General features: G+C 39.2%; 1 protein-coding gene across 1 annotated transcript; it reads right to left on the minus strand.

The window, feature by feature from the left end:
- Positions 1 to 11,261: 11,261 nt before the first annotated feature.
- rps15a (ribosomal protein S15a) lies at positions 11,262 to 14,132 on the minus strand. The gene is made up of 5 exons (XM_085913115.1): positions 13,992 to 14,132; positions 13,116 to 13,253; positions 12,926 to 13,005; positions 12,748 to 12,833; positions 11,262 to 11,393 (listed from the first exon to the last, which is right to left on the minus strand). The coding sequence occupies exons 2-5, from the start codon at positions 13,246 to 13,248 to the stop codon at positions 11,300 to 11,302; spliced, it is 393 nt and encodes a 130-aa protein (XP_085769241.1). The 5' UTR covers positions 13,249 to 13,253; positions 13,992 to 14,132; the 3' UTR covers positions 11,262 to 11,299.
- Between the last annotated feature and the right edge of the window lie 498 nt (positions 14,133 to 14,630).

The raw sequence follows: 14,630 nt of genomic DNA on the forward strand, positions 1-14,630 counted from the left end.
AATGTCCACTTAGGTGTATTGTGTCTTTTTGCCCCATCATTTTTTTAAATTAACTTACCTTTAATGTAAGCAATTTGACTGATTCAGATATGCCTGCACCAATAATTACTACCGTATGATCATCTTGAAAAAAATCAAGAAAAGAATTCTTGATTCCATGATAATCCATCTATGGCTAAAGTTTGATTCATTGATTGATTCCGGCTTTCTTCTACGGCGTTTGCATGTGCTCTACTTTTGTGAGATCTAGGGCCATTGGCTAGCCCAATAACCTTGAAACTAGTAAATGCCTTGTAACCTTGGTTCTTAACCTGGGTTCGATCACACCCTAGGGGTTCGGTGAGACAGTCTCAGTGATTTGGCAGAGCCTCCACTGCAGAGGTCCGAACATACCTGATTTATGGTGTAAATTCATAATGACGCATATCTGAACTGGTCTCACAAAGGCAACAGCACTGATTTGCAGGTATGTAATTTGTTGCGAGTTCATTCATTGTGTTGCTTTTGTTCTGTGAATAAGGTGATGCTCATGCATGGTTCATTTTGTGCACCAGTAAAAAACATCCATGTCTTGAATTTGAAAAAAAAATAAAAATAAATTTCACTTAGGAGGGGTTCGGTGAATGCGCATATAAAACTGGTGGGGTTCGGTACCTGCTATAGACCTATTGAAAGAGCAACTAGTAAGATAAACAACTCTGGAATTTGAAATAAGTTATACAGTACATCCTGTAGGCTAAATATAATAAAGACTTTTTACAGTGTATTTGAAGACAAAGCACAAATTCATTTCAAGACCTCTGCACTGCATTGACATATTTGAATAATTTAAAAGAGGTGCATCAATTCTCTTGTCTCAAGATCCTAAATTTATACATAAAATTTCAATCAGCAGTGTGTGTGTGTGTGTGTGTGTGTGTGCGTGTGTGTGTGTGTGTGTGTGTGTGTGTGTGTGTGTGTGCGTACGTGTCTGTGTACGAGGCACTAAGAAAGAGACAGAGACAAGAAGACAGCTCCCAGCAGAAGTCCAACACAACAACACGTCTTGTTGACGGGTGATATGCTGAGGATGGCTGATCAGCCATGCGAGTAGTCCATTCTCTCCTCAACAACCCTGATACCAAGAATTCACATCAGCATAAAACAAAGGAAAGGAAAGGAGCCACTTTTTTTTTTTTTTCAAGACTTCAGCAAGTAATTAGGCCGGACAAACTATAAGTACTTTTGAATATGAGGCTGTAACATCTCCTCATTTGGGAAAAGGCTGATTTGGGGGAAACATCTTAATTACAACTAATGGATGGATTGGTTTTAAAGCATCATGAATGTTCCGCCTCAATGTATATATAACATACTCCAAAATTGACGTGCTTTTTCAACAGCGAGTCATTCAGACAGCAAGAAAGAAAAGGAGCCTCACATTGTCATTTTCAAATAAATAAATAAACAAAACAAATCCAGTAGACAAGCTTATTTTACTTCATGTGTAAAATCCTGCACATATACAGTGTATATAGTGATCATGTAAAAAAAAAAAAAACTGAAGAAAATGAGTGGGCCGAGATTCTACCAATAACAATACGGCTAGTTCACAGGGCAGAAAAGGACTTGAAAAAAAAAAGAAAAGGAAATGACATGGACAGGAGTTCATCAAAGAAGTAGCTAGGGAGACGTGTAAAGGGCAGTTCACTGGACCTTGCCAATGATTCATTTACAAATCAATTTCACTGCCTATGCAGAAGAGAAAGATGTGAAAGAAATAAGGAGGAGGAGAACGATAGAAGTGAAGGGTCTTTAGGTTTTAATTTGCGATTAAGAGTGTCCCTTTTGAATCCCTCCTGTGCTTTATCACCCTTCACTTCATGAAATTGGACAGGAAAAAAAAAAAAAAAAAGAGATTGCAGAGGCCAATGGTGCTCATTAGTGGTTGAAAGTGTGCCCAGAACTTTCATTTACTTCTGAGGAAAAGTCCAGATGAAAATGACTGAAATCCCCTGAGTCAGTAGGTCTGGTGCACCTCATCAGATGTTTCCAGAGGGATGGAGCGATAGATGACATAAAAACTGATGCTGGCTGGATTTAAGTGCGGTGGCATTACAGTTTGGATAATCCCTCTTTTTCTATCTATCGCTTCTGCCTTTCCCACTGACATTTTGCAATGTGTATGCGAGGCGCTCACCGGTCAAAATGTCATTCTAAGATTTAAAGCTTTGAACACTGACTGGTGCAGTGGAAAAGGCGACACATACATCCAGGTAGTAGGAGGGCATGGACATTTTGTAGTCCATCAGCTTTTTGCCGGCATTTTTCTCTCTAATCAATATTGTATTTAACGCCTCTTATTTGTATTCTCCTCATCAACTGTTTTGTATTCATTTGGAATGAAAAAAAAAAAAGATAAAACGCATAGCCTAATATTGCTCAGTTTTGAAATACAATCAAGGGAATATACTTTGTTTTTGCTGTTTTGATACAGATTATTTTAGTTAATTATTTAAGAATTTGTATCAAATCAAAGAAAAAGAAGTCAGGCCACGTGGGGACTGACTGATCATTTGTACCGTATTTTCCGGACTATAAGGCGCAACTAAAAACCTAATATTTTCTCAAAAGCTGACAGTGCGCCTTATATATGGACCAAATTCCTCAATTTAAACCTGCCCAAAATATTGTGTCATAAAATCAATCATAAGTGGCCGGCTGAAGACTATGAATCATGAATCAAATAGCCTATGGATCATTATTTTGTGATTATAATGTAATCTGTTGCGTCTGAAGTTGAAATAAAAAAGATCAAATGGAGAATGATTTGATTTGGATTAAAAATCTGACATGATGCATTCATGGTGCACCTTATAGTCCGGTGCGTCTTATATAAGAACAAAGTTTTAAAATGGGCCATTCATTGAAGGTGCGCCTTATAGTCCGGAAAATACGGTATTCATTTGTGATAAAAATACAGCAACTATATGTTCATATGAATATGATTTTTTTTCTTCCCAGAGCCGTATTGTTGCAGCCGTACCAAACACTCACTTATACGTAAGCAACAACTAATACATATGAATTCTTCTTTCAGTTGTCTTTATTCACAGAGCAACGAACAATCATACGACAGGTGAGATATTTTTCGCCCCTCCGTAGAAAATGGCTCCCAAACATTCCTTGTTCTCTAAATGAGTTTTAAGGAGAAGTTCAACCTCTTTGATAGGTTAATCTCATGGGTGGTGTACCCCATAACTCTGCGAGGTGATTTCCTCTTAGACAAGATGTGATAACTCAAAGGTGCAGTTTTCCCTTCCCGAACGGCTTGCATGAAGAATGTCCTTTGTCTTTCATCACGCCACGCTATACCCTGCCCGTGACCCCCCCCCCCGTCAAACAGTCAAAAGGAACAACGGCCATCCCCTATGTGCTTACCGTTTTTACACTTATCGTACGTCATGTCGCACTGAGTGTCATCATGGCATCGAGGCAACATCAACATCGTCAGTCGGGGGGGAAGCACTGCTGTTTAATGGCGGGGCCGCATCATTCTTCAGACACTGCACCACCTTCCAACATGCACAATCTCTCAGCGTGAGGAAACGAGCTGTCACACAGGCTAGGCGGCTCCTGAGCCGTTCTAAACATGAACGGTAAATTGTTTTCTTTATGCCGTGAACTGTCTCACAGCCGCATTTATCAGGCATCATTATTTGGCTTTAATATTAACATTAGGCACATCCTGCAAAGGTTGCCTGCTAATCTCAGGGTATATATGGATTAATTACAAAATACATGTGTGGAAATAAACTTGAAACTCAAATATGCTAAAAGTGCTGCTATTAAAATGATTGCATTTGTTTGTGTCCGCCTGCTCTCATGTCCCTGCTGGCTTTCTCTCGACAGGGGTGTCAGCGTCACAAATATACTCTGTCAGTCATGTTCATACCAAGCTGGTGTTTTCAAAATCCAGACTTTTTTTTTCTCTTTTCTTTTTTTTCTAATCGCAGACTGTGAATAAGTGTGCTATTTGGTTTTCCCTTCTAGACTAACTGTAATTATGTGTGTATGTATATATAGAGTGCCATGTAGTGTCATGAAGAAACCTAATGTGGTTTGTTAAACACACAGACTCTGACTTGTCTCTGAATATGAGAATCATTGTCCTAAAAAGCAAAAACAAAATACTTAGTGAGAGTTATGGGTTGATGGATTAGAGATGTTTGACTCATCGTGTGCTTGACCATTTTTTTTAAATCGAAACATGACACTTGGTTGCCTGTTTTTCTCACAATAAAGTCCATTAGAAAATATTACTGCTTACATCAAATAGCTATTTTATAGAAAATATTTAGGTCATGTTGAAAAGATGATTCACTCACTTTCTAAAAAAAACAGAGCAAAATGCATGATCACGTCCCTATTTCTTTTTTCTCTTTTTTTTTTCGCCATACGGCTTGTCATGCTCTTCGAGCCTTTCAAACATGGCTGCTCTCTGGCGTCACCAGTCATGATGAATGTGGAACAGGGCACAGTCCAGGCTCCTGCCATTACCTTCTGACAATGTATTACCCTTTATCTGTACTCACAATTAACCCGAGCCCAGGAAATAAAGACTTATCAGTCCTTCATTACCAGGACCTGCCCATGTCCCCATTCTTCTTTGTCACTTGATGTGTGTGCGCATGCACATACTCCCCCCCCCCCTTCCCCCTTACACACACACACATAAATGCACACATGCCTCACATCGTACTTTGCGTGGCTTTTCAGATTCTCAACACACACTTAAGTTTCACATGTAGTTGATTGATCTATTTCCTCTCATATGCCGCTGAGTCCCCTGGAATATATTTGCAGATTGTATTCAAGACGCACACACACACACACACACACACACACACACACACACACACACACACACAGCATTGGCTGTCTGTCATGACTTTTAAAATGAACACCCGCAAAGGGATGAAGGCAGTAACAAGTGGAAGGAACGTTACATTTTTAAAATCAAGATTGTTTTATTCACTAAATTGACATTTATTATGATCAACACAACCCTGCATATTCAAAGTACTTTTACATGTATACACAATGGCCAACAAGTTGTAGTACCAGTAAGAGGCTGTTTTGCAAGCTTATTTAAAGTGAATTGCCTTAGGCCCTCCAGCAACTCCCACTTGGACCAACAACTGGAAGGTTGCTGACATTTTCGACTAGCTGTTGTACAACAACAGCGACCGCATAAAAGCCACGGTCGATCAGGTTTGAGCTTTGCCAGCACCCCTGCTGCCAGGGACCGCTCCAATCTTCAGTCTCGGCGGTCCCATTAACTACTACTTGTAAATATTATATAAGAATGTGAAGTTAACAAATGACTGTCGGGTTTAGCAGAACCAGAAGGTTACTGCAGTTGTGACAGCCAGTCTTGACACGGAAGACATTTCTGAGAGCCGTTCCGTATTTTTCTGAACGTAGGCGTAGGTTTTGGAGACAGTGTTCAATTGCAACATCTTCCCACAAAGTAGATATGGTGGGCTCTGAATTCTATCTATATGAAAAGTCTTCTTATAGAAGACATTTTTTTTCGCCGTAAGTGTTCGTGTGTGTCAAAATAGATTAGAGTCACATACAGTCGCTAATCTGTTTTGACAATGCCTTTCCTGTTTAGATGGTGGGGGGCTGATTGAAAAGCTGGGCTTCATGTGTGAACCGACAGGGCTGCTAAAAATAATCATTTATATTGAAGAAAAAAAAAAAAAACTGAAGGAACCTCCTGCTGCTGTAAGTCACGATTTTACATCACTTTTCCACTTGCCACCTTTTTCCTTTTTCTCATGATTATAATTAGTACTGTTTGCAGTACCGGCATAATTAACACCAGTGTGTGTTATATATATGTCTATGTATATATATATATATATATATATATATATATATTATATATTATATATATATATATATATATATATATATATATATATATATATATATATATATATTATTATATATAAGATATAATATATATTATATGTATATAATATATATATATATATATATATTATTATATATAAGATATAATATATATTATATGTATATATTTATATACATATATATAAACTCATTCAAAACAACTTTGTAAAATATAATATAGGCCTACTGTACATGTGTTTTGAGGGACGGTTATTAAACAAAAGATCATTTTTAGTTCCGAAGTGACTTGGCAAAAGTACCGAATGAAAAATCCGGTTGACAACAATTGAGAGACTTTGCTCGACACAACCTTGGGCGAGAGAAACACAAATGAAAGTGAAACGTACTCTGCTGGCCAGCTCAGTGGAAATGGTAGGAAACTAATAAGAAAGCACTGTTCCCCTCTATTTAGAAAAGAAAACAACAAGAATAAAAGCAATTTCTTGCCAGACACAAAGAGGGGGATGATAAAGCTCATAACTGCTGCTGCCAGAGGCACACCTCTAAAGCTGGAACAGCCCATGTGTTAGCCGGTTGTTCTGCCAGAAGAAGAGAATGGTGCAAGCATCAAGGCGCATAGAGCCAATGTGCCCAAACAAACGTCCGCTGGAAGCTGCTGTTTTTCTTTACAACGTACAAACCGCATCTTTAAGCAAAGATTAGTTAAAGGATTACAGGGCTGAATGCTTTCAGCTCCTGGAGAATGTTCTGTGTCCTAGCCTCCCTCCCACTTCTTTCATCTTTTAGACTCATTAAACAGCATGGAGATGTGTGATAGAGCAGGAAGGCGATGAGAGAGAGGGGGGGGGGGGGTTAGAAGACGGGCCAGATTAGATTCTCTGACACCCTGCTAATTGAGCGATCTCCTTTGCACCCAACCCAGCCTGCCAAGTTTTAATTAGCAACTAATCAAATCAATATGGCGCCTGCCAAGTGAAGAAGGAGGAACCTACAGGATAGGATAGCTGTCTGGATGGCAGCTTCTTTGACCTTTGCACCTGCAAGCTATAAAGGATGAGGCCAAACGATGCTGATGGTGGATAGATGACCGAACGGAGCGAAATAATGATTGCCTCCACGGAGACATAAAAGCTGGGAGGTGAGAGTTTGAATTAAATGTGGTCTTTCATCACAGTCATCGTAGATTTGGAGCCATTGTTGTTCACAGCGGTGCGCTTTGGATGACACGTTATCGTGCTCTGTTCGCACACATTTGCAAATTCGATTCTGACAGACGGATCTTCCATCAAACACCTCTATCCTCCAACAAACCCTTTGAGAGTGTTATTTACGGACAAATACAAAATGTTCTGAGGCACGGCATCTTTATTTTTCTCATCAGCCTCAGGAAGCTGTCAACACGTTCTGACCTCAGACATCTTCAAGAACCCGCAACCGCCCTTACATCTCCTCAATGCCATGAGCCACATTCCAACAGCTGTGATCTCTCTAGAAAAACAGACACACTTGAATAGAACACAAAAACATTAACATAAGATTACAAACACTTTGGATTGACATTGTATCTGATCAGACTGGCATTTCCGAAATCATCCTCTGTTGATATTGTCAATACAGTGTAAATATTAAATAATGAGTCAGATTAATTTTTCTATAGCGAGCAATCATGCAATAAATGACCCTTTCCACTTAACAATTGTATCATTCATTGAAAAATGTAGCATTTTTTTTTTTTTACACAATATTTACTGAGCCATGTAGGAATGACCTCCTGTGACGCAGCCACCATGTTGAGCTGAGCATGCAGTGAACAGAATTCGCCGAGTTGGCAGAAATGTCTCAATAATGTGCAAACAAGCCTGATGAGAGTGGTTTCTCTACTCAGTTTTATGTTACATTATTTTAAATGTACTCTACACCCTTTCCACGCAATTGTAAAGACTTCCCGTCAATGGCTTAGCTTAATTGTTGCTTTCTGTTTGATTTAAACACTGGAAGCCAACTTTAACCCACGCCAGTCTAAATTTGAAAATGAAGTCACGTTAGTTACTTTTACATACTGGCTGTTTAGAATAAAACCTCTTGACTAACCCCATATCTGTCCCACGGCCCAAGAGAGTCAATTTAGGAAATCTAGTTAAGATGATAATAAAGCCAGCACAAAAGTCAAGATGGATCAGTTTTCAACCAATCAGAGGAGAGAAAGGATGAGGATCCATTTCAAATATCTACCATGTATAAATTGGATGAGGTGCTGCCATTTTTGGACCAGCACCTTGCTGTCCTTGACTACTTTTCTCCCCATTGTATGAGCTACAGCATGCCAGCATTTCCTATTCAACGTCAATGAACATTCATCATTTAGCATCTCTTAACCTGTGATCGACACTTTAACAGCCGACCTCGTCCACAGAGACGGCCAGACTGTAATTTATGTTTGAGGTGATCTATAGCGAACAAATGAGAAGCCTGATTAATAAACTCTCGCTGGCACCCGATGGCCTCTCTGTATTATGTGTACATTAACTGCCTTTGCTCATTGCTTGTTAATTGACCGTTACTTGACATGCAATGAGGACATTTGCGGCATGGCATTGCTACCACGGGCGGCAGAAGAAGCATCAGCAGGTTAGTCACCTAAGATGAGACTCTGGAGGAGGATGACGCCCTTGAGGACAGCTACGGGATGCGTACGACGATGGATGAGTGCGTTCGCAGCTATAAATTCACTGGCTCCTAACTATCCCATTCATCATATCGCACCGACGGCTGAACCTCCCACAACCCTGGATCAACCTGTTAAATTAGGCAGACAGAGGGAGCACGTGAAGAAGGGATGGGTTTATCAGCACGGCAGTGTGTGAGGCTTGATTTTACCTTGAAACATCTGATATCTATCTGGGAGATCAGATTGTTGCTTTTGTCATTTACTCGATATATGGAAGAAAAGGATTGAGATGAAATTAGACAACTTCCACCTGCTTAATTCTTGGACATTCCTGTTCTTCCATTTTAGTGAGAACAATTTGGGGAAGGTCTCTTTTTTTTCATCATAAGTGTGTGACTCCTTGAATAAAAACAAGGGCATAAAATGTCTTTTTTTCTTGTTGTTTTAATCCCAATTCACAGGTTTAATAATAAAAAAAAAAAAACAGTAAAATTGTTAAATATATCATGGATATTTGTAGTTTACACTCCCTGCCTTCTCATGCAATGGATTTATTGCTTCCTCTGACTGTGCACATGCAGACATGATTCAGTTGATGATTCACACTTTTTAATAAACTCAAACCATCAAAGGTTTCCACCTTTTTCCAAATTGACAGCAAATGTGTATAACCGGATGCCCTTGCCAGTTGTAATTGCTCTAACAGTGTCAGCTAAGGATGCAGTAAAGTTGAAGTGCAAATGACAGGTGACGATTTTTATTCGTTAAATTAGTCAAAAAGCTAAACTACGCAAAATATTTAGAATATTCTTAGCAATTACAGTTAAAGGATTGAGATGAGTCACAATTGACATAATCCCCAAGACATCACTTGGCTCAGGAAATAAGAAAGTTAGTTTTCTCAAATTCACATTTTTTTAAGATGATGAAGGCAAGATGTTTCATTTTCAAAATCGCAATACACTAACTTTCCGATTTCTAACCCCCAAATAACACAACTATGGTGTTTGTTTTTGTTTCTCCCGGCTGTGACCATAAACTCATTTAACTCATTAAGCATAAATTGATATGCTTCATTCAGTTACAGCCTCAAAGAGGAGCATATTCTTTTCTTTCAAAGTTCGATAGACATCTTCTATTGGTGTTAGAACTGAAAAACATAAAGCTTATGTCATTTTTGTTGGTCACAACTTCAGTGTCATTGAACAATGATTAAATGCTCTCCATTTACAAACACTAAGCAAGCTTTAAGGCACATTGCAAGAAATAACTTTTGCAAGGATCCTGCCACAGTAAGATTATTTTATGCATTCGTGCACTGCATGTTAAGCATAATTCAAACATAAACTGAGTTGCCTCAAATCCCTTTTCTGTTTGTCTACGACTTTCCTCCTCTAGTGATTTTTTTTTTTTATCAGAAGATGGAAAACAGTTTAAAAAATCGTTTTAACTACATTCAGGTTTCAGACCTGGACTGCGATTTTAATTTAGTTCTCTCTCTAAATCAATCAGTTCTGCTGCTTGCCGAGCAGCCTGATGCAGCATCCGTTGTCCGTGTTCAAACGCGTCGCTACTGCCACCGTGTGGCCTTTATGAGAAATCCAGTCTAACGTCAACCTCAGTGGATGGCTTTATTTATTCAATCCGATCTGCTTTGTCCTTCTCACCTAAATGCCAGGTTTCTAGGAATACTATGGCTATCTCCAGTCCAGCAAAACCTTGCCTGCGTTTTAAGGACTTTGGGGACATCGAGACCCATCGGACATGTGGTGGAACTTTCCAGGATGTGCAATGTTGTCTTGCAATATTACAAGGTGTAAAAAGACTTGGCTTCCAGAAAATGCTAATTTAGGCAAACTAAATGAAATGTTCCTTTTTGTCTCATTTGCAGGCCAGCTCCAAAACAGCAGCAGTATTAATAAGTCTGTGGTGATGTGTTGCAGTGTGTCTTTGTATTTGAAGTCCACAAGGAGCATTTTAGACAGCGATGTTCCATTAGGAGCCTCAACTCTCCTATGAGGTCAGCTTACAAATAACGAGGCATTTTGGAGACAGGACAAAATACACAGGGGACTCTTGAAATGCTCACTGCATTTGTGGCTTTGCACAAGCTGAACATTGCAAGGTCATTTGGGGTACAACTAAATGCACAAGTAACGTACACATTGAAGTGATGGTTCCGAAAACCGAGCTTCCAACACCTCTTTCTGGGCTGACCAAATTCAAATGAGCATGGTTCCCCAATTAACACTTTGTTTAAAGCAAATGGAAAAAAAAAAAAAAACTTTCCTTTCACTCGATTGGTCAAATGTTGCAACTGTATTTTCAACGTGGGCTTTGACGTTCCACCATAAATTGCATTGCATGTGATTTTGACATGAGCAATTGGGAATCTCAATATATTCAACTGGTGTGCAGCTAATTTATTCACGTGAATACCATAAAATCAGAGATTGCAAAACATTAATCAAGAAAATCACCTTTTAAAGGTCAATTTTAGGGTGCATATCAAATACTTATTCGAGAAATTGCAGTAGGTCAGCAAACAGTCTAATTCTTCAATTAAATCTCAAAACTATAGAATGAAACCCAAGTCTTTCTACACAAAAAAAAAAATCACATCAGATTAAGACTGTTCACAAGTAAAGCGAAAGAAGTCAAGAGGGTCAAGAACTTTTTCCCTGGTTGATTTTATTTCGAGTTAACATTTTAGAAAAAGAATCCAAGGATTTTGCCTCCTGTGTGTTTCCGTCTGGCCTCTTCATGGTCCATGATGCCAGCTGAGGTGGTCAGTACAATGTATCTGAAAAGAAAGGCCAAACATTTACAATTTGTCTCTTTAACTAAGACAGCAAATACAAATGCAGTATAGGCAACACAGTTGTTTCCATGCTCATACACACCAGTGGAATTTCAGACTCCTCAAACATCACAACATAGAGCAGGGGCTAAAACGTTCGGACTAATTATTGGCTTCATTTGAGGGGCAATTTACCGACAGTGGCAGCTCGACAATTTGTCACATGTACGTCGAGTTGTAGCTTTGCGTTTTCAATTTGTTTAAGGGGGAAAATGCAAACGGCAATGCACAAGTTCCGCAACTGTACACTTTTTTTTTTTCAAACCAAAATGAGTTTTTCATGGGGAAAAAATAAATAAAAAAGGAGACAGAATTGCTCGGCCTTTCCTGTTCAAGCTCGAGCATTCACGGACCAGTGAATGATGGGGCCCTGTCCATCAAGGGTGAGCATTTTATGCAGTGAGGCTTCTGGAGAGAACCCTTCTTGGCCATACTGTGCAGTTACAGGCACCAGACGTGACTGACCCCCACCCCACCCCACGCCACTATAACGGGAGCGTTAATAGCTCCTCAGAAGAAACAAACAAAATATGGGCTTCCCAATAGCACTTTCCCTCTCTGGAGCCAAATTGAGGGTTATTTACGAACATAAATTTCCATCTGTATGCAAAACACATGAGGCTGTTCACAAACTGCACAGAGACAAGCACGACAATTGCAGAAAGCAACTTAAAAAAAAGAGAGAACTCACCAGCTAATCGCTATGTTTACAAAAGAAAATGGCGAGAAACCTACAGACGGGACAAAGACTTGCGTGTACATTAATAGTACGACTAACATAACATATTAGCCAAAACCACAGAAAACTCTCAACACCACCAAAGCAAAAGATTAGCAAGCAACTGATGAACATATTTGCACATCCTTAAGGCTCAAGCCATTACACGGTCCATCACTGTTGACATTGCTAAACACGAGTAAGCAACAGCTTCGAGGAGATAACACTATAGAGCCAAAAGACACCATTCCAACCCAGCCAGGTTTTGATGCCTCTATTCTGCAACCAAGTCAAATTCTGATGTCGTTAAGGGGCTTGAAAAAGCTGACAGTGTAGCAAATAACAACTCATGTGATCACTGTCAGTAAAAGATGGCTTAGCTTTGTCCTACAAACATGTTCTCCTTTTGATACAGCATGCAGTCTGGACATGGTTGACCGCTATCTAGAACAACAGGGTGGAACCATAAAGTGAATGACAATTGACGAACTAGAGAATTCTGACATCTGACACCCAATGATCGGACCGCTGTACCATTCCACACGTGATAAGTAGTCTAGTGAGTATATCGATTCTCACCCAAACTGTCTTGAGGGCAAAAGATTGTTCTGCCACTTCTCCAGATCCTTGAGCTGGAGATCAAAACGTGGACTGATCACACCACACTGCAAGAGACACAAACATCAAAACATAAACATTGGACTGTAAATTAAAAATCATTTGACCAAATAACTACAGTGCTAAATACAAACTTTACCTTGTTCAACCTTCCTGTGAGATTGACGACTATTTTCCCGGCTCTGTGGTCATCAATGATCTCAAACTCGCCAATGTAACCTGGGACAAATTTCAACATGAAAAATCTAGTTAGAGAACATCTGCCTGGCAAACTTTCGGCCAGAGAACTAAACCATGTATGCAAAACCACAAAGGTAATGAACACCTACCGTGCTTCATCATAACAGTTAGGAAGCGTACGATGACCTTGGAACATGGCCTGATGAGGACCTGTCGCTTCCCACGCTTCTCAGCATTGTTAATGCACTTCAGTGCATCTGCCAGAACGTTCATGCGCACCATGATGCCTATAGAAAACAAAAAAACTTTACATTCACTTTCATATGCAGAAGACCTCACTCATTTGATACTTTACGGTATTTTTACAGCTCACACACTAAGATCCACCAATTTGTCCAACACTTGTGATAAACAAGACAATTGAGGTGAACAGGGTGGGTAATTTTAACAAAGCATCTGTAATGGTTAGGCGACAACGCGTTTGACAGAACGTCCACGACAAAATTCACAGAGTAATGGAAAAATTAATACACACGCAAATAATCTGGATCCGCGGCTCGTTGCAATTTCACTTCTACGGTATTTACGCACGCTTTACACTTTTGTCCGGAAAGCCCACGATAGCCCGATACGGCTCAGACCCAATGTCTTGTAGAGGTTGACAAGCTCACTGTGCTTTGCTATAGGCTAAGAGGCGCCGTATTATTACAGAGAAGCCGCTCAATTTAGTGTATTACTTGCTTATGAATCGCCGTCCTGTTCACTAAAAATGTTATCTGCATTGCAAAACAGTTAGCCATCTCTAAGGCGCCTTACAGGCAAGCACTGCTCGGCCGGAGGAGAACGGATGGCATACAGAAAAAGTCGCTAAAATGATGCCGTAAAGTCCTAGAATATGACGATAACCACTTTAAATAGTCACACCATGAATACGCTTTTAGGATATTATCAAAATGGAAGTATTAATCATAAGATGAAGTAGATTTAGACTGGATTGTCTGTAACAATATTAAAAGACTTCTCACCGGCTTTGCAATATGGCGGAAAGAGGAAGTAGAAAGCAGTTGTAGTGCATTATGGGAAATATGCAAACGTCTTTAAAATTTCACAAAATCCTCGTTTTATGTTCTCGACAGCTACTCTGGCACCGTGTAATTAAATAAACACAATATTTAGTCAATTCACAGGAATTGGTTCTCATTTTGTAATTTTGATTTAATTCCCGAGTGCCGAGAAATACAAATGCCCGATTTCAATTAGCGCCTTTCAGTGGTGAGGAGGAATAATTACACAGCCTACAAAACGTAACAATATTCGTCACTTTCAAACCATTTCAGATTATGATTATTCAAATTATTAACATTTTGCATTTTAGGGTCAGTGATGGTGTGAACATGAGAATGAATTGATATTTATCTGTTTATTTGCTGACTACCGAGATGAATGGTTGCATATTACATGCAACACAGAATGTAGTAAGAAAAATAAGAATAACAATATTATTATTATTGTTATGTGATCATTGACAGTTTTTTTTAAACAAGGATTTTTTTTGTATAATGGAATTTTTATTTGGCATAAATCTGACTGAATCATAATACACTTGTGATATATATCAAAGTCAACAAATGTAGGACAGAGATTACTTTAACATGCAGTAAAAT

This window comes from Syngnathus leptorhynchus, chromosome 5 (assembly GCF_054491065.1).
Source record: "Syngnathus leptorhynchus isolate UIUO chromosome 5, UIUO_Slep, whole genome shotgun sequence".
Classification (NCBI taxonomy): Eukaryota; Metazoa; Chordata; class Actinopteri; order Syngnathiformes; family Syngnathidae; genus Syngnathus; species Syngnathus leptorhynchus.